Source organism: Bombyx mori, chromosome 13 (assembly GCF_030269925.1).
Source record: "Bombyx mori chromosome 13, ASM3026992v2".
In the NCBI taxonomy this organism is placed as follows: Eukaryota; Metazoa; Arthropoda; class Insecta; order Lepidoptera; family Bombycidae; genus Bombyx; species Bombyx mori.
Window position 1 is genome coordinate 4,524,706 of NC_085119.1, and position 21,666 is coordinate 4,546,371.

The 21,666-nt window shown below is 37.2% G+C and overlaps 1 protein-coding gene across 2 annotated transcripts; it reads right to left on the bottom strand.

The window, feature by feature from the left end:
- Positions 1-214: 214 nt before the first annotated feature.
- On the bottom strand, positions 215-17,738 carry LOC101744617 (cytochrome P450 CYP12A2). 2 transcript variants are annotated; one of them, XM_062671730.1, is made up of 11 exons: positions 17,148-17,497; positions 15,490-15,548; positions 15,427-15,444; positions 9,472-9,605; positions 6,975-7,096; positions 6,091-6,207; positions 4,404-4,682; positions 2,582-2,738; positions 1,771-1,983; positions 822-993; positions 215-432 (listed from the first exon to the last, which is right to left on the bottom strand). In XM_062671730.1, exons 1-11 carry the CDS (start codon positions 17,216-17,218, stop codon positions 281-283), a joined length of 1,494 nt encoding a protein of 497 aa, XP_062527714.1. In that variant the 5' UTR covers positions 17,219-17,497; the 3' UTR covers positions 215-280. The 2 variants fall into 2 exon arrangements, with proteins under 2 accessions (XP_062527714.1, XP_004927968.1); XM_004927911.5 differs by having other exon boundaries at positions 15,427-15,548; positions 17,148-17,738.
- Positions 17,739-21,666: the final 3,928 nt, after the last annotated feature.

The following is a 21,666-nucleotide window of genomic DNA, read 5'->3' on the forward strand; positions in this document are numbered from 1 at the left end:
ATCCGGCTTTTCCCGAGCGCTATGACTTATCGTTCTTCAAACGAGGCTTTTGCAGAGTACTCAATGGTAGGCAGTGGCTTGGCTCTGCCCCTGGCATTGCTGAAGTCCATGGGCGACGGTAGTCACTCACCATGAGGTGGACCGTATGCTCGTCTGCCTACAATCGCAATAAAAAAAGAAAAGGAAGGTACACGAAAAAAAACAACACAAAATGTACAAAATCAAAGAATTTTATTAAAATTAAGTTAAAATTTGAGATACGCATTTGAATACTGATTCATTAAAGATCTTTGAATATAAAGTTAAAAGGTCCCTTGAAGTAATTGATGGAAGTCTGTTCGACTCTAGGGGATGACCCCGACCACTCGACTTGAAAATTTTCGACGATCTTCGACAAAAATGTTTCCACTTCTAATTCGGCGATGCGACGACCTAGAAATGCGTAAAATTTCAGCAGTTTAGTTTTATTAATGTTTTTATACAGTTGAATTTAATTGGGCCTTTCATTTTATACATTTGAATTTCATTGGAACATCACAAACTTCGAAATGGACAATTGAGATTATTACTGGTGATAGGACCTCTTGTGAGTCCGTACAGGTAGGTATCACCGCCCTGCCCATTTCTGTCGTGAAGTAGTAATACGTTTCGGTTTGAAGGGTGGGGCAGCCGTTGTAACTATACTGAGACCTTAGAACTTATATACCAAGCTGGGTGGCGCATTTTCGTCGTAGATGTCTATGGGCTCCAGTAACCACTTAACACCAGGTGGGCTGTAAGCTCGTCCACCCATCTAAGCAATAAAAAAAAAGGCTTTTTACCTATACAGCTGCGAACACCGAAGCCGAATGGGGAATTCGCGAATGGATGCGCGTTTCCATAATAAAGAGGATCGCTCTTGTTAGTCAACCAGCGTTCAGGAATGAACTCCGTCGGTCTTGGATAGTATTTCTCCATCATCGACAAATGTTGATGAGCAAATGCAATGTCGACCTAGAACAGGCGAAAACTCTAATTAATTAGACTCCGGTCAAAAAAATTGATTTACATGCGATCCGATAATGGCCCACGTGCAAATCCTGGATAAAGGTTAGAAATGATGCCTGGGGCCAAACATGGTTTGTAACGACTCTCCCAATCGCGCAAATTTTCATTACCGACTTCCACATTGAAGGAATACGACGTATAATAAAATTCATATCAATAAAATCCATTAAATAGAAATTTGCTTAATTACTGGCTCTAGAATGTATTGCAATCCCACTTATGTACAAATATCTTTCCTGTTTCTGTCGCGAAGTAGTTAGTTCAGCTGCTATGTATACAGTCGAGACTTTAACCATATGTCTTGAGGTGAGGTGACAGTGTGTGGTTACTCATCTATCTAGTGCTTTTTGATAAAATACTTAAGATTAGCGTAAATATTACACATTACGTAGATTTGAAAATTTAAGAAAAGAAAAGAAAATCTATATATATAAAAATGAATTGCTGTTTGTTAAAACTCGAGAACGGCTGGACCGATTTGGCTAATTTTGGTCTTGAATTATTTGTGGAAGTCCAGAGAAGGTTTAAAAGGTAGATAAATATGAAAATGCTTGGAATTAAATAGAAATAACAATTAAAAACAAATTTGATGTGTCCCCCGTCGGACGGATTCTTTTGTTTTTTTTAAGTTTATTTTATACAAAAGTTTAGGGTCTTTTACTTATCGATTGAGGCACTACGAAGTCTGCCGGGTCAGCTAGTATTGTAATAAAAATAGCATACATTTTCCGGTATATGATATCCAAGAATGTTGTACTCCTTTGTGGTGCGTCGCATGTTCCCGGACACGACTGGTAGTATTCTCATGGCCTCTTTGATGCAAGCCCTCAAGTATGATCTTTTACCGTTCTTCGACATCACTTCTTCCCTCAACTTCTGCTGTTTGTCCTGATTTATCGCCATGAGGTACAAAGTTGCGGACATCGTGTTTGAAGTCTGTAAAATTTCATTTTACAGTGCCTTTTCGATCTGAAGTGTTCTTTTTATTTACAAACAAAAGAATAAGTTAGAATATAAGTAAGTAAATCGAAAGAGGATGTTTAAAATTGTGTCTTGTATTCATTTTTAGTGTCGGTAAGCATTTTGGTAATAACTATGAGGATATTTCAGATATTTTCTTAAAGCGAAAGACATTCACAGCTTAGAGATGTGTCATCATCATCATCATCAGCCTATATCAGTTCACTGCTGGACATAGGCCTATTCGATTGCTCGACAATGAGCACGATTCTCGGCTTTTCCCATCCAACTCCTATCAGCCACCCTGGACAGATCATCACTCCACCGAGCCTGAGGGCGTCCTGTACTGCGTTTGCTATTTCGTGGTTTCCACTCAAGAACGAGTTAGAGATCTACTATCCCATTATGTGGCTGGCAAGAAGTGGATGAGGAGAGCCGTAGACCGGGCTCAGTAGTGTGGATTGGGAGAGGCCTATGTCCAGCAGTGGACGACTGTGGGCTATTGATGATGATGATGATGATGATGATGATGATTATATTATGTTGTTCGTCCAACAACAAAATATGAACTAACGGTATCGACACCAGCCACCAGCATGTCTGAAGCCATAATATACGCGTATTCTTCATTGATGTCCAATAATTTCTCGAGCACCGGTTTCTCATCATCCGATTTCGATTTGTTCATTTTAATATCGTCTAGTGCTTTCTTGATGAAATATTTCGTTAAACTGAAATATATTAAACGAGTTTTAAAGATATTTTTTGTGTAGTTAAGCTGGACTGCAGAATATGTTAGAAGTCATCTCACTTAGAAGAAGTCACTTAGAAGTCATCGTGGCCTAAACGATAAGACGTCCGGTGCATTCGTATCTAGCGATGCACCGGTGTTCGAATCCCGCAGGCGGGTACCAATTTTTCTAATGAAATACGTACTCAACAAATGTTCACGATTGACTTCCACGGTGAAGGAATAACATCGTGTATTAAAAATCAAACCCGCAAAGTTATAATTTGCGTAATTACTGGTGGTAGGACCTCTTGTGAGTCCGCGCGGGTAGGTACCACCACCCTGCCTATTTCTGCCGTGAAGCAGTAATGCGTTTCGGTTTGAAGGGCGGGGCAGCCGTTGTAACTATACTGAGACCCTTAGAACTTATCTCTCAAGGTGGGTGGCGCATTTACGTTGTAGATATCTATGGGCTCCAGTAACCACTTATCACCAGGTGGGCTGTGAGCTCGTCCACACAACTAAGCAATAAAAAATAAAAAATAAAATATGTTAGAGGAAGTCTGAAAGTTGCACCTGTGACAGAGAAGCTGAGAAGTGCGCGTTTAGGATGGTATGGACATGTGATAGAACGAAATAAAAATGAGGTTGGTAAGAAAATGTTAACTATGAATGTGGGAGGATATAGAGGAAGAGGTAGACCTAAGAAGAAATGGATGGATTGTGTGAAAGACGATATGGGTAAGAGGGGAGTGAGCGAAGAAATGGTATATGATAGAAGAGTATGGAAGGAAAAAACGTGTTGGGCCGACCCCAGGTAACTGGGAGAAGGGCAGGATAATGATGATGAAGCTGGGCTGCAGACTGATCCGTTCCCAATCGGCTAACTCAGAGGTCGAATTTCTCGTTCGTATATAGTGACTATTTTAGACGGAAGTCTATCGATTCCGCACAAGTTAATTCCCGTACCGACCTGAAGAGTGGGTTGAGATTTCGATCACACTTCTCAAGGGGAGTAACGGTATTTATTTCGTGATGTCTATAGTCGCTGGTTACCTCTTAAAACTAGGGGGGCCGTGAATACGTCCGCTTGCTAGAGCAAAAAAAGTACAGATCATTCAATTACATTTCACTATATAGCTATAAAAAACGTTAATCGATAATAATATCTAATTGTTTTCATGGTAATGACATAATATAACGATGTCCATTTAAAATAGTTCAAACTTTCAAACTACTACTAACTTTACAAGACATTTGAAAAAAACTGATTTAATATAAAAATAAGACGAATGAGTGTTTTGTAATTTCTTTGAATTCCTATGAATTCTGTATAGCATGTTATAGATTATTAATTTAACATTAACATGATATGTGTTTACGAGATACCATTGTGGAAAACATTAAAAATGTTTGCATTGCGTGATTATATCATACATGTTGCTGACTAAATAAAGCTCAGTTGTAATGTGTTAAAAATTCGGTGACGATTTTCAATCTCTGATTCTTTATGCGATTAGGGAATGCTACAAGCAAAAATAAAATAAGATATTATTTACACGCTTAAATAGCTAATCGAACTAACAATTTATATCAACATTTTTATTATGTTGTTACTCTAAGGTATATTTCTCTTTGGCATGAGATAGTTTTTGATACGACTTACTTTTCTTGTTCTTCATACATTTTCATAGTTTTCCTGAATAGCGGTGTTGAAACATACGTCCAAATACTGGGCTTGAGGTCCAATTCGTTCGATAACACGAACATCTGATGGACACATTCGATCAATCTCTTGACGGGGGAGTCGTCCTGAAGATTTGAATCGAAGCAGTTAAGCCGGTTTCCTAAAGCCACAACCCCTATTGATTCGAGAGACCAAAGATTCATCTCTTGATCGAATTGACCACGTATCCTGTTGTTTTCATCTCTAAGAGACCTAAGCCTGTAACCAAATCAAGTCATGTTTTTTTTTATCAGATCAGTAAAAAACGATTTTTTTATTAAGTTTCATGATTAAATGAGTTCAAGAACCGAAATAATTAAAGAAATAAAATTAATTATCATTGGAGCCCATGGAAATCGCACCCTAAATGCCTAACATCCACTATTAGACATTAGGTTAAAGACTTTAATAACAATTGCTTATACAGAGCAGCTTATACTTCCTCAATAAATGGTCTATTTAACACTGAAAGAATTTTTCAAATCGGACCAGTAGTTCCTAAGATTAGCGCGTTCAAACAAACAAACTCTTCAGCTTTATAATACTAGTATAGATTTCCTTGGGATCCATAGCATATCGTAGGCAGCACAAAGGGCGGTATACGCAGTCAAAGAACTAGTTATATTTTCCAATAAACGACTAACAAATACTCGCATGCTGTTTTAGACAAAACATCCCTGGTCCGTGGCTGTGTGAATACGCTACGTCCAAGTTTTTTAGTATATCATTATGTTTATCTTATATAATAATAATAATTGACATTAACGATGACAAGTCACACATGGCCATCTGGCCCCTAACTAAGATTCCCTGTATTATGGGAATTAGAGGCATATAGAGGTTTAAATACATAGATATTCAATACCCAATAAAGAAACAAAGAACACTTGTTCATTACACACACTAATGTTTGCCCGATGTGGGAATCGAGCCCATGACCCTCAGCCTAGTAGTATGGGGTGCTGAGTACAGCACTAGCGACTCAGTCAATAATGACAGTAGAATAATTTATTAACTGCGAGACGTGGTACTATCTATTACATTTGGATGTCTGTTCACGTGAATGAAGATGGTTTATTTTTATTTTTTTTATTGCTCTTGTAGGCAGACGAGCATACGGCCCACCTGATGGTGAGTGGTTACCGTCGCCCATGGACTTCAGCAATGCCAGGGGCAGAGCCAAGCCGCTGCCTACCGCTTAATACTCTCCGCAAGCCTCGTTTGAAGAAGGACATGTCATAGCGCTCGGGAAACACCGTGGAGGGGAGCTCATTCCATAGCCGGATGGTACGTGGCAAAAAAGATCTCTGGAAACGCACTGTGGATGACCGCAGTGGCTCCAGGTAGTATGGATGAACTCTACTCCGGTGGCGGGTGGCGCGATGGTAAAAACGAGATGCCGGTATCATCTCGAACGTTTCGTAGATGTATTTAGATGTTTTCGTAGCATCACTATATAGTATATTTAATAAAGTATTATTTTTTATTTAGTGTCCTTTAGTGACATGCGAGACGGTGAGTGGTCACTATTGCTAATGGATATCTACTTTTTAAGGTTCAAAGCGGGTTGTTGTCGCTAAAAATCGCTTTTCTCTAGAGTTAGCTAATACATAATTCAATGTCTAACCTCTCGACCATGTCGGTGGCTACCTCTTCTAGTGCTGAGCTGTATAGTCTTATAGTTTTCGGCTGTAATAAGACTGGATTCACCGCCGAACGGAAGCTCTTCCATAACTCGCCGTGGCTGTGAAAGATAGTTCGTGGGAGTAAGTAGTTGAGAGTATATCAATTTAATGTAATATACATCACTATTCCAAACATTAAAGAGACATTGTTTTATTTAAAAAAACTGATTTGATAAACGAGTGAGTTATTTGTAATTTCTTTAAATTCCTATGAATTCTGGTATATTATTAATTTAATATTAACATGATATGTGTTCACGATAGACTGTTGTGGAATGCTGTATGTTGTTAAAAATTCGGTGACGATTTTCAATCTCTGTTTCTTTATGCGATTAGGGAATGCTACAAGCAAAAATAAAATAAGATATTATTTACACGCTTAAATAGCTAATCGAACTAACAATTTATATTAACATTTTTATTAAATTGTTACTGTATACTGTTATACCTACTATAAAACTATTTTATTGTCATCGATTCTTGATGCGCGTGTAAATTTTCAAGTAAACCGTCCGTTTTGAAGTCTGCGAAAATGACTTTCAAATATTCCGTTATGTATTTTTTTTTTTTTTTTTTTATTGCCCTTGTAGGCAGACGAGCATACGGCCCACCTGATGGTGAGTGGTTACCGTCGCCCATGGACTTCAGCAATGCCAGGGGCAGAGCCAAGCCGCTGCCTACAAATTTACAAACGTAATAATACGTATTTACAAACATACATACACAGCAAGTTAATAATAGCTAATAATAGATTCTTAATGAGAAATAGAGGTCAGTACACAGTAAAGCGAAGAATTACTTGAAAAAGCCACTGATGTTAACTTACTCTGACACTAATCCAGTCGGTCTGTCTGTGCGATCATTTTCCGATTTCTTATATTTCTGTCTATAATATGATAAGGATTTAAAGCTGATCCTTATTGGCATGTTGTTCTCGTTACGTAAAATCTGAAAGAGAAAATTATAAAGAAAAAGTATCGTAAATGGTGGTAGGACCTCTAGTGAGTCCGCGCGGGTGGGTACCACCACCCTGCCTATTTCTGCCGTGAAGCAGTAATGCGTTTCGGTTTGAAGGGTGGGGCAGCCGTTGTAACTATACTTGAGACCTTAGAACTTGTATCTAAAGGTGGGTGGCACATTTACGTTGTGGATGTCTATGGGCTCCAGTAACCACTTAACACCAGGTGGGCTGTGAGCTCGTCCACCCATCAACTCGTTGAAGTATCAGAAAGAGTTTAGTTATTAACTTAAGAGAGGTTCGTATTTTGACAGCGTTTGTTTCGGTGTGGTCTTATTCATGTTGAGCCGAAATATGGCCATCTGTATACTAGTACACATAATTTAAGTATCTATCATCTATGAGTATTTTGTTTAAAATCGACACGACAAAAATAAAAAAGGTTAGAATATCAATGTGATGGGAATTTCCCGGTTAAATTTTCTATTTATCTCTCGATTTAAATCCCTTCATAAGAAATGGGTTTGAAGTCTAAACAGTATTATATACCGTTTGATCTACCATTATTGGGAATACAATAGCATCGATCCAAAAAGAACAATGACCAAAGCAACGTAGCTCACTTGTGGAGACAGCAGGCAGGGTAGTTTGGAATAGAACCGACTGAGATCCGCTGTCATTCAAAAACTGGCGTTCGAATCTCCAGAGAATATTAGAGTAGGTCAGCTTCAAGTCCACCGCAGCTGTCGGTCGGCTGGTAAGCGAAATATCGACTTGATGCCACATCTTATCTTACTCGAGCACCTTAATATTTCCAATACGCCGTACAATCATACTACGTTCCAATTTAAAGAGGGGGATAGTTATTATACTAATAGAATGAAGATTTCGACCTTCCAGTCTTGGTGGTGTAGTTTACATAAAGGTGACTAATGCCGTAAGTTAGTTTAAATATTATTAAGAGTAACGCCATCTGTCGTCGAATAGTAGAAACGAATACCAAAAGAACTAGTAAAATCGAGAACAATCGAGAAGTGCAACGCCATCTATTATCAAATATCGGAAAGACATATCGAAACTACTCGATCTATCAGGAACGTTCTCGACAATGTAGAGATGTCGTATCGACTATAAAATCGTTGCAGAGATGACACTTAGGCAGTTAGTAGGCGGTTCTACTCGAAGCGAAACAGCGAACGGGTCACCTGAACCGAAGCGGGAGAAGCGAAATTACGAATTGTTAAGTGCTCTCTCAGTATTCTAAGTGTTAAATAGAGTTTTAATTTTTACTTCGGTGTAATTTTATTTATCCCGAACCCCAGCGAGTAGCAGTATCATGAAATTTATGACCTCCTCTGGTCATCGCCTTTTTCTGGATTTATGGTTGTTCGACTGACTCATTCATCAGAGACGTTTTGGGGTAGCTATATAAAAAGCAAATAATATGGGTCCTCAAATCTATGACATTGGCGAGGTCACCTAACCATACAGGCGACGCAAAAAAAACAATTTAATCATTGCTTATCGACTTACTCCGTTATCTGTATATTCTCTTGTATTTGTTATTTGACTGTCGTTAAGTGTATGTGAAAATAAATAAACTTCATTCTTAATTTTTATTATCAATATGGTTATATTATATGTAACTATATAAAATATATTAAATACTATAAAAGCCTCAGCTAAGCTTTCGCTTCATAATATATTATACTAGCGACTCGCCCTCGCTTCGCTTCGGAAACTGCAATTTATTATTGATTTCTCCACTATTTAATGGATGTTATTATACATATAAACCTTCCTCTTCAATCACTCTATCTATAAAAAAAAACCGCATCAAATTCCGTAGAAAATGCGTAGTTTTAAAGATTTAAGCATACATAGGGATATAGGAACAGAGAACGCGACATTGTTTTATACTATGTAGTGATTGATTCTGTATCTAATAAAACTATGTTTTTGTTAAATGATGAAACGATTATTATATATTACTACACGTACAAGCAACTTGTCCAAATTGTAACATTAGTATGAGTTTTACTTTCAACTCACTTACGACGAGTATATCGCTCACAAAGAATATCGTAGAATGTCTCATTTTCACTTACTAAAATCTTGTCGCGCAACTGAAGCCGAACCTTATAGGCAGGGTCGCCATATAAGGACGGGACTAAGGTATTCAAACGACTGATCACTTCTAAGTATGATTTATTACTGCCCTCCTAATTAAACGTTACATGTTTATATAAGTGCTTACTTACTATGTCACACCTGTTACTTTTTGTTTCTAATTGTAACAACGAGTGTTTTTTATTATTTTGAAACAAGTTTGAAGTAAAGAAGCATTAATGAATATTACACTTACGATTCCGGCGCTTTCTGCATCATACAGTAATACAATAGCGTCCTTAGAAAACATTGAATCGATTCTAACGATAGGTCCGTATATGTCGTACAGTTTGTGAGTCAGTTCCGTGCTGTTAATGTTGTGAAGGGATCCTGGAAGTCGAATGAATTAAGTATTAATACGCTACGATCACGTGCATGATTTTCCATAATTTTGATAGATGAGCTGCACACGCTGTTTCACGTAAATACCTACGGAATAATTAGGAGGGAGGTAAACAGCCTAAAATGAATACACTAAAATGAATGACCGAGTACGCTTAAGGGTCAACCAAAACGTTCACTCAGATTTAACATTGGTGGTAGGGCGTCTTGTGAGTCCGTACGGGTGGGTACTATCCTCCGTCTCTTTCGGCGGTGTGGAAGCAACGTTTGAGTTTGATATGTGGGTCAGCCGATGTACTATAAAATGAAAATTTCGAACTCGTGTCTTCTCCACTTCAAGAAGGCGGCACGACATGAAAACCCTCTTGTCGTGGCCGCCGGAAATTACATACCCGATCCTGTGGACCGAATGGTAAACAGTCGACGTCACCCTAAGCACGTCATTACGGATCTTTCCGATCCATTAATAGTGCTTTGCTTTTAGGTACCACAAACACCAGTCACCGTCCTCGTCGAACCCGTCACTTGCGACGAAAGGCTCGACGAGTGAATTAACCCATAGACACAGCTCACTGAGTGTCTCGCCGGATTTTCTCAGTGGGTCGCGTTTCCAATCCGGTGGTAGATTCTGCGAAGCACAGCTCTTGCTAGGGCCAGTGTTAGCAACACTCCCGGTTTGAGCCTCGTGAGCTCACTTTCACGTTAAGGAGAAGCTAAAATAGCCTCTAAGGGTTACTAGCATATGTAGAAAAAAGAAAGAAAAAAGTGTCTTAAAGGTGGTGGTATTTATGTTGTTGATTTCTATGGGCTACGGGAACCCAGGTAGGCCGTGAGCTCGTCTACACATATAAGTATTGGATGTCTTCGTTTTTTTTGGCTACGCTTGCTAAAGTATTTTTCTAAATGGAAGTAAGAAGAATATTTAAAAGTCACTTTCAATACTTATACAACAACGTTTTGGTATAATTAATGTATGTGAGTAATAAAAGATGAAACAATTAATGAGTGATAACACAACAGTCTTCTTTTTATTCTTTGTCTCCACCTTATCCTACTAGGTGGGGTCAACACAACGTGTTTTTGTATTCGATTCTCCTTTATCAGCCGTCATCTCAACACTCACTCCTCTTTTTCTCATATCATCATTCACACACTCCATCCATGCCGTCTTCGGTCGATCTCTTCTCCCTTTACCTTGCCCTATCATTTCCATACATCTCCTAGTCACATGCATCTCCTCTCTACGCATCACATGTCCAAACCACGCTAACAGTCCGCTCTTTAATTTATCAAGTATTCACTCACACACTTCCTCTGATATACTAATAGTTTTAAGAAACAAAGAATTACAATTAATAATCAAACCATTAACATTGAACTTAGGTTCCGGAAATATACATACATAAAAAACATAAAAAAGTATACTCAGACAATATCCAGTGTTGTATGTAGTGTAGCTGTTGTAGTTTATAACCTTAATGGGCAGATGAGTATACGGCATATAGGATGTTGAGTGATCACTGATGCTTATGAACATTAGCAATGCCGGGAGCAGGAATATTTCACACTGCGCTTAAAAACCCGCCTATTTCCGCCGTGAAGTAGTAATGCGTTTCGGTTCGAAGGGTGAGGTAGACGTTGTAACTATACTGAGACCTTAGAACTTATATCTCGAGGTGGGTGGCGCATTTACGTTGTAGATGTTTATGGGCTCCAGTAATCACTTAACACCAGGTGGGCTGTGAGCTCGTCCACCCATCTAAGTAACCAAAAAAAAATATGTCATGGCGCTCGGGAAAACCGCGGAGGAGAGCTCCAAAGTCGAATGGTACGTGGCAAAAGAGTATCTAGAAACATGGTACGTGGCAAAAGAGTATCTAGAAACAAGCTATGAGCGCAAATTTCTATGTATTATGGATGAACGTAGCTGAGTCATATCTTCGAGAAACTTATCGATCAAATGGCTTAATGAGCTCGAACACATATTATTCGATTAGGAAGATATTTAAAAAATATATTAAGAGTTCGTATTTGTGGTCTATGACGACAATAACGCTAATACGTTGTGTAGATAAAGCTGAGTTCAAAAATAGCGTCTTAATTTTTCTGTTTGTTTATTAATTGTACCGGTTTTCTTGGATGTGATTGACAATTTATTAAGTTTACGACTACGCGCCGCCTTTAGTTGTGTGAGTGACCAATCTGTACTGTATGCGCGTCAATGTTGGCTATTTTTTACGATGTTGCTAACACGCTAGCATCAGTCGTGCATCGCAGAATCTACCACCGGATCGGAAACGCGACCCACTGAGAAGATCCGGCGAGAAACTCAGTGGGCTGTGTCTGTGAGTTAATTTACTCGCCGAGTCCTTCGCCACAAGCAACGGGTTCGACGAGAACGATGACCGGTGCTTGGGGTACCTAAAAGCATCGTTAGTGGATCGAGAGGATCCGATATGACGTGTTTTGGGCGACGTCGACTTTTTATCATTTGGTCCACAGGATCGGCTATGTAGTTACCGGCGGCCACGATGAGAGGCTTCTCGTGTCGTGCCGCTATATCGAAATGGCGCAGGTAGGCTATATGTAGCTAATGTAGCTACTGACCGCTCCGTCTGTGTACCCACACACTAATGAAAATGTGTATTTACGATTGCAACTACAAATAAAGGCCAATGAATGGACGTTAGTCCGTGAGTCCTCTACGCGTTCTGAACTATTTTTTTGTGTGGGTGAGGAAACTTAGTACAGCTCTTTTTGGCTCTCGAAAGGTTTCTGTCATGGTACCTTCAGCGTCATTACTGTAGGTGACATACAAGTGGTTTCAAGAATTCTATGGTTTTCATTTTTTTTTAATCCCTACCTATTCGCTGGTAGCCCAAGGTGCTATTCCAGCTAGACCCGAAGGGGTAGGTGAGCTCACAGGCCCGAAAAAAAAATTCCCCTACGGGTAGATACCGCCATCTAGATTATATGCGTCGCGAAATATTCATGTTTTCCGGTTTAGACAATATACAATTTTTACTTCGAACTTCGATTTCATATTTTCAGATAGACGGCAAATTTGTAGATAATTTAACTACGTAATGGAAACCGCTGCTGATGTATTCGAATAGAATGAATTGATTAGCATGAAACAATACTTTTGTTATACTATGTATTTAAATTAATAATAATAATTAAAATATAATAAGAGATAAGATATCTCAATAAACTAATTATAATAATCATATTTTTTTCATATGACAACTTCAGATGTAGGTTATTTGTATGTTGTTTACTTCACTGTTATGCTGGATCATCTATATTAGTGATTGCATTGCATAACACTCATTTTCTATATTGACGAAAGTTTGATTTTTGCTTATTAATAATTTATTCGAATTCTAAAAGTAGATCTCACCGAATTCATATTCAGCAAAACTTAACCAATGATTCACTGAATCATCAATGATTATTGTACATCAAAATATTTTTGAGGGGCGTCCTAAAAGACTGGGATGTACTGCCTGAAAGAGGATATGCGAGGGAAGAATGTGTGTGCAGTATTCTGCTGATAGGCTATGCTATGTATGATAGGCCTGAATGGAAATAGAGGGCATGCTACGCCCACATAGTTTTTTTTCTTTCGTACATAACCTGATGGTCTTGGGAGCTCACGGGGCTCAAACCTGACGTTGTTGCTAAAATGAACACTAGCAAGAGTCGTGCTTTGCAGAATCTACCACCGGATCGGGACCCACTGAGAAAATTCGGCGAGAAACTCAGTGGGCTGTGTTTGGGGGTTAATTTACTCGCCTATCCTTCGTCGCAAGCGACGGGTTCGACGAGAACGATGACCGAAAAGGGTAGATCTTCTACCGAGCGGGTGATATTGTTCGGTAGACCGACGGTCCAGCCCCCCATAGTGGGATAAGGGTAGGAAGAAGATTAATGATTACTATACATTCATGGTGTCATTTCTATCTGACATAATAATATTTAAAACGGAAACATCCCGATCGGCCCTACGTCTGTGAAAAGTCTCGTTTCAATAATCAGCGCGGTCTATTGTTATGACAGCGTAAAATCTGTCATCTGCTTTGAGACATAAGGTTGAATTCGTAACCTTTTTTTTTTTTTTTCCTACCTAAGCTGAGAGCCTTGAGAGGCTATTTCAGCGTAACCCTAACGTTTGTAGGTGAGCTCACGGGGCTCAAACCTGATGACGTTGCTAACACGAACCCTAGCAAGAGCCGTGCTTCGCAGAATATACCACCGGATCGAAAACGCGACCCACTGAGAAGATCCGGCGAGAAACTCAGTGGGCTGTGTCTGGGAGTTAATTTACTCGTCGAGCCCTTCGTCGCAAGCGACGGGTTCGATGAGAACGGTGACCGGTGCTTGAAGTACCTAGAAGCACCGTTAGTGGATCGGGAGGATCCGAGATGACGTGTTTTGGGCGACGTCGACTGCTTTCCATTCTGTCCGCAGGATCGGGAATGAATTCGTAACAACGGATCGGGGTGTAACCGGGCAGAATAGTACAAGCCTGTGTGTAAAAAACGAGTGACATAGTCATATAGACCAGACGCATAATATATTTATTTTAAATCAGTTCATTTAAAAGAACATTACTACTCAACAAACATAACAAACGGATATAATATGTCTTTATACAGTGTACTCACGTGTGTTTATAATCTGACACTTATGATAGAATAGACACTTATCATTCGATAGCTAGTCGCTGTTGTTCAACCTTGTGATGTCACTAATGTTTTTAATTTCAGCAAGCGTAAATACAAGTGAAATATCGATCAAGATTTGAAATTTGATTCATACACATACATGGTTACTCTAATAATAGTCATGCATATGGTATAGATATATGCATATGTATTATATAATTAGAAATATGACATTCCCAGTCTTTGTTTTCTATCGAATTATTATATGTTTTCATAATCTGTATTACGCAATAAAAATAACAATGTTTATTTAATGTGCTAAGTTCACGAACGTTTATTTCATTTTGTAAGATCGCAAACACGTAGCTGTAATATGAGAACCAGAGAATAATATACATACATACACACTTACATACGTTTAAGCATATAGATATATAAAACATTTGTAGGCATCGGTTTGGCACTGCTTCTAGCATTACTGATGTCCATGGACGACGGTAACTGTCATCAGGTGGATCGTATGCTCGTCTGGCTAGAAGGGCAATAAACAATCTAGATTCAAAGCAAATAATTTTTTATTTCTTTTTTATTATTGCTTAGTTCGGCGGACGAGTTCACAGTCCACCTGGTGTTAAGTGGTTTCTGGAGCCCATGGACATCTACAACGTAAATGCGCCACCCACCTTGAGATATAAGTTCTAAGATCTCAGTATAGTTACAACGGTTGCCCCACCCTTCAAACCGAAACGCATTACTGCTTCACGGCAGAAATAGGCAGGGCGGTGGTACCTACCCGCGCGGACTCACAAGAGGTTCTACCACCAGTCGAGTTTATAACACGAATGTTTCGATTTTTGATTCGAATATGAATGGTTTCAGGGCATAGCAGCTAGTAACACTAACCACTGTGCCACCGAGCAAATATATGTACATGTATAAATATATACAGTTATAGTAATATATCAAAATATATTTTGATAAGCATTGTTATAACTTAAATAACTCTACAGAAGTTTTTGTATAAACTCTTGCGTGACTCGTTATTACAGAATCTGACATCCTCAATAATGAAAAAAAAAAAAATTTTTATTACGCTCTTTTTTATATCTGTCATTTGATTTAATAAGTTAATGATTTACCTCCGGGCATGAAGTGTAGAAACGGGCCCATGATCGGCAACGACGAGGGGCCCGGAATCTCTCGAAACGATTTCAATTCTGTTTGTTGTAGTTTTTCTGTTGCCGCGCTAACTGTCACTGTTCTGCAACATTGTAAAATAATTGAATACTAGAGGTCCCGCAGTAGTCGAAATTCGACCATAATTAATTGGAATTGTAAGTTTGTACACTATTATGATTGTATTTTATACTTCTATAATCACAAATTTGGCCAAAGCTACACTATAAAAAATATTATTATAGACGAACAATATTTAATCTATTCTCAATTTAACCACAGACATCAAGAACAAAAGTTTGACAATAAATAGTATGCATGCGTGTGTGCGTCAAATACATGGTATGTAGTGTGTGTAATGTTTTCTTTATTGATTTAATGTATCTTTTATCCATTATTTTAAAAAAATATTAGCATTGTGCACTTATTCTCTATGTTCTCTATGAGTGTGGAAAATTTCATACTCCTCCGTCCGCGCAATTTTCGTAAAAAGGGATACAAAGTTTTTGCTTCACGTATTAATATATAGATTATGCAATTTCGAAAAGGGTACATCTCTGAAAATGTAAAATGTTCAGGAAATGAAAAAAAGAACTGATTATATTCTAAAGCAGTGTAAAATTTAAAATATTAACTTTTGAGATATATTTTGGTGTTAATTAGCAATTGAAAATTACTGGAATTATTATAAAATGGATGTAGGTAAGCCTCAAAACTACATGTATATGAAAAAACGTATTTGACAAAATATGCGACATGTGCCCTTTTCGAAATTGCATATTCAATTATGTTTATTTCTCACTTAATGTAATAATTGTGCTGTATCAAATTATTCTGAAAATAATGTTCTTTTTTTTGGTAATACATATATAGTTAAGTTTAAATGTTCGGCTTTTTAGAATATCCGAGTCGCTTTGTTCTACACGGACCTTAATTTAGTCTTAGTTTATTTCTTGAATGACTATGGAAGTGGATGGGAAAGTAAAATTTACCGGAATACCCGATAGTATTATTCTCTAAAATTGGATATATTAATGTTGTGTTCTAAACTGGAGTTATGTTAGAAAATAGAAGCGAACATCAAAATTTAACTGTAACAAAAACTGTTTCATGATCTAGTGTTGCGTTTCAACTATACTTAATTGTAAATTTTTATTAATATTATTTATTATTAGTTTTATTAATATTGTAATAACAACTATTATTTAATATCAGATATTTTCTGTTTTGCGTACGTAAATAGACAGCAAGCAACACCATAATTTAGATAAAAAATTCCAACATCCACATTAAGATGTGAGGGCAAATTCTGTATAAATAATAAATGAAAATGGCCGGGCAATCTTTGAACCGGAACTAAAGACTGACTTTTTTTAATACCTTCAAAGATATTAACACAGCATACAGTTTACGTAATCGGTAACTACTACAAGATACTAGTTATGCTAGAGCTTAGATAACAAGGATTCTTTTTAAGCCTCATTTGAAGAAATACATGGGTTATCAGTCCGGAAAAAACCGTAGAGGGGAAATTCGAATCCTTATGCTACATAGCAAAAGGTGATGACAGCATCATATCCAACAATTCTTCGCAGTACATACTCACAGTTGAATTACCTGTCAATCGCGTGTGTACCAGTGTACTAAAAAAACAAATATATTGATGATGACAGATGTCACTCACCTCACACATTGCTGCAGACACGAGAAATTCAACACCGGTCTCAGTTTACTGTAATGCAGGGCTATTATCATGTTAATAACTGAATGTCTATTTTATTTAACAAAAAAATTAATACACCTCAATCAAAACGCGTATCTCTGAGACGAATGACGCGCGCGAAACTAATTCTAAAAGTCAATTTTTATTTGATCACTATGCTTACATTAAAACTATGTATTGAATGAAGATAATACGAACAAAAATTTGATTTTTTTATTTATTTTATTCAATCGGAAATCCAGAAAAGCGTTACGTCTATTTGAGCACAAATTGTATACTAACGCGATGTTCTATAATTACAATCACCTTGAGTTAACAAATATTGTGCGAACTACAACCACGGATCTTTTTATCGGAATTCGTTTGAATCGATACTTTATGCTGACGTGTTAGGTCTTATTATCTACAAAACTTAATACCGTTATTGTCTATCTTTTTTATCTTTGTTTTTGTTTGTATTATAACACGAGTGCCATAAGATAATTGTTAACACGATAGCAAATATCACTAAGGATAAATAAAATTAGATTTAATTTCTGTTGTGTTATTACTTTTAAATTAATAGTATTGATTTAATTAAAATTATGTTACTGTTTTTTCTCGCCTTTGTTATTGTCACTGTATTATTGCCAACATTTCGGACAGTAATAATAACTGGGAATAAATCACACACGATTATTCAGCCCCAATTTATAGATAAACCTACTTATGTATGTTTTTAATTATACATGTATGGATAATAAACACCTAGACAAAGAGGAAACCAATCTCTTCGTCACACAATGTTTGCCCGATGCGGGAATTGAACCCACGACCCTCGGCGCAACAATCAGGGTGGCTAACCACTACACCATCGAGTCAGTCGTTACAGTTTTCGTGTTCATAGATGACCACGAGAGATAATTGATATTGAAATTAATTGAAAAACGGAAACATGGGATTCGTCGATGTGAAATGGCAACTGTTACAAGGAATTATCAATTTATTTTAAGCTTTGTAATCGATGTTCAGTGTTCAGCAATAATGGTTTTCGTTCAAAATTGCGATCTAATTAATGACGGGTTTATGAACACCAATAACAGGAAAACATGGACAAGAACAGTGTTAAATAAAATAATAAGGAAAAATGTGGAGGATGCCTGTCTATATCGATGATTAACTGATCATAACTATACAACATATAAAGAAAAATTTTTACTGCCCTTGTAGACATATGTACTTGTAGTTTTTTTTACCCTGTACTTTTTAAAGAATGAAGGATAACTGGTGGCCTTTCCAGTATCACCAGGACAGGTGGGCGACAAAGGCTCAGCCAGGAGGGAGAGATTTACTCACAGCTGGCCAAGCGCCTCAACCTGACAACTCAAGAGCAGCTGCTTTCCGAATGAATCTACTAACGGATTGGAATCGCGACCCGCTGAGGAGATCAGGCGAGAAACTCAGCGGGCTGATGCATGGGTCAAGTTGGACGTCGAACTCGAGTTTGACGAGTACGCCTACCAGAGTCCCTAAGGCTACTGCTAGGGTTAGATCCGAAGTCGTCTAAGGCGTTATTGGATGTGATGGATCCATAAGGTGATCGGAGCCATTAAACATCACAAAATGAGCTAGAACACTGCGACCTAGATATCAAATTTATAACAACATGGATGAGATAGCGGGTCTCGCCTAGTTTCTTATGTGAACGCTCAAACAAAAATGATACAAACAGCAGATGTGGCCAATATTACTTTGCGCAAACACTCAACGACAGATCGCGGAAAAACTTTGATTTATACGTCATATTTTCGACCAACAAAATTGAGTTAAAAGTTGGCCAAATTACCGAATTCAAAGGTCCCCGTGTCAAGTATACTTCGTTAGAACGAACATTTTATTAGTGTTGCTCCCCGACTCGGTAAATTCATCGTGACTTATTTCTTCGGAAATGTTTGTGCTCGTTCTAAAAACAAGGTTGTACTTGACGAAGGAAAATATGTTTCGTTTTTGAAGTACACTAATTTCTTGATCTATTCGATTAATAAATGTGGAAATTTCGCTTATTTTTCAAAGTGTCGAAATAATGAATAATTTTAGAAACTGCTTGCAGTTTAATAAAATCGGTCTAAAGATTTAGTCGCTTAATGAAATATTACGATTAATACTTCTATGTTCTGTAGGTGTATTTTATTTAATTATTTGGGAAACAAACAGTACAATACAAACATATAATATTTAAAAAAAATATAGCTAAAACAATAACCAAATATGTTTCCACAATCAAAATCACATATAAGTAGAGAGTGAACAAGAAGAGAAATTTAGAAATTTAAATTACAAAAAAACAAAAGCAACACAATACGCACATATTATTTTATACATCAACTATACTACTTATCGGGCAAAAAATTGCTATTACTATTCTTTTTTTTGTAGCCCCTTATTTTTTTGTTACATTTGAGACTTCGATTTTGCGTTTTGCTTCAAAAAATCAGCGGGTTCCGACTATCGCTTCATCAGTACTGGCTGTGAGTTCCAAAGTCAATTTCAGCTAAATAATACGCGTTGTCTTCGATAAAAACCCAATTGAATTAAATTTTTCGATAGGAAGGCCTATTTCTGAATTATTTCAAAATGTTTTAAGTTAATAGCATATGTAACGAAACATACATCGTTTTGAAGTTCAACTTAAAAATAAAATATAGGAATGGGCTATATTTAATGAGTTCGTACTTATTAAGTTTAGTATTAGCCATTCAAAAGTTACGTCATTTACCTTCGAGACTTATCATCGAAAACAGATAGATCGTAATATTAACATTATTATGTTTTTATCGTGAATGATATTAATTTATAAGTTTCCCGATGGCATAAAAAAGCAGTCATGCGTTCTGATATGAAGGATGGGACACTCTTTTACAATTTAATTACGACTTTATGCCACAGTGTTAGTGTCTGTATTCACATATATGTTCTCTCTGGGATTCGTTAAAAACTAAATCATCTACGAAACTAGTGATAAAAAAATCAATTGATTGCATTATCCTCTTGTACTCTCTCATATCGTTGGGAAGCTCTCCATATGATAGGTAGGATTCATGAAGTTGCCTTTTTTACAATATTTGCTATTTGAAAAGTAATATACTTTTGACTAGCAATAAACATAACTTTAATTCTCTGTATGCTAAATGACATCTTTTTTTTCTTTTTTTTCTACCTAATGTGAGAGCCTTGAGATGCTATATCAGCGTAACCTTAACTAGTAGGTGAGTTCACGGGGCTCAAACCTGCTAAAACAAACCCTAGCAAGAGCCGTGTTTCGCAGAATCTACCACCGGATCGGAAACGTGACCCACTGAGAAGATTCGGAGAGAAACTCAGTGGGCTGTGCCTGAGGGTTAATTTACTCATCGAGCCCTTCGTCGCAAGCGTCGAGTAAGTAAATACCTAATAATCACCCGACATTTCAAGACAATCTAATTTAAAGCATCTAAAAGAGTAAATGCTTTGATTTTCTTATGTATCCTTTTTATGGACGAAGATCCCGGATGATGATCCCGGAAGAAATTTCTTAGTACCCTAGATTCCACTCACCTTTAATGAAGATTTTGGAATATGAAGGGGCTTAATAAGAAAATTTGCATTTTTAAAGAAGGCTTGAAAATCCTTTGATACAATTCTATCTACAAGTACTGCGTCCCTTTTTCGACTGAATTTTCTTATTTACAATCCATCTAAAGGACATTATATTCATGAGGCCTCGAGAATAATCCTCTTACTCGTATATTGATGACAAAATAATGCGTTTATTCAGAGGGAATAAATAATCACTGGACTCTTGTTCTTAATTATATTCAGTGTTGAGTTTCATTTTGAGATTTAGTTTTTTATTTCCACAAAGAAATTTGAATGTTACCGGAGAGATTCATTTTCATTTTGGCCTAGATTTTGTTCCTTCCTTATGTATATGACAAAATATATCACAATTATTTAAAGAGTGAGTCGGGAAGTAACTTTAAATAGAAATGCAGACAATTTTGTTCGTAATTCTGTCAATATTCTTTATCTTGGTTGTATAGCGAGAAACTATTCGGGTTATATTTGCTTTTAAAAAAATATTTTAAGTATTGAAAGCGCTGAATTTTGTCTTATTTGATTTTTTTATTTTTATTGCTTAGATGGGTGAACGAGCTCACAGCCCACCTGGTGTTAAGTGGTTACTGGAGCCCATGGACATCTACAACGTAAATGCGCCACCCACCTGAATGAAATCGCATAACTGTTTTCCAATTAAACGCCTGATGTAATTAAAGAGCAAATATAATTTCGTAAGCGCATGCATCATTTTTATTTTCAAAAGTGAAATCGTATGTAGGTCGACGGTTCTAAAATTATTTAGGGAATCTCAAGAATACACCACAGTATACCTATTTGATATATTTTTCAACTACGATTAACCCCAAGTCAGTTTTGTTTAAAGACGCAGAAATACTTAAACATT

Bases quoted from the DNA above. Each gene is read 5' to 3' on its own strand.
- LOC101744617 (XM_004927911.5), bottom strand. From the start codon at position 17,218: ATGATAATAGCCCTGCATTACAGTAAACTGAGACCGGTGTTGAATTTC. The intron at 15,549-17,147 runs GTGAGTGACATC...ACAATGTTGCAG, and splicing joins TGTCTGCAGCAATGTGTGAG to AACAGTGACAGTTAGCGCGG. The intron at 9,606-15,426 runs GTAAATCATTAA...TTCGACTTCCAG, and splicing joins TCTACACTTCATGCCCGGAG to GATCCCTTCACAACATTAAC.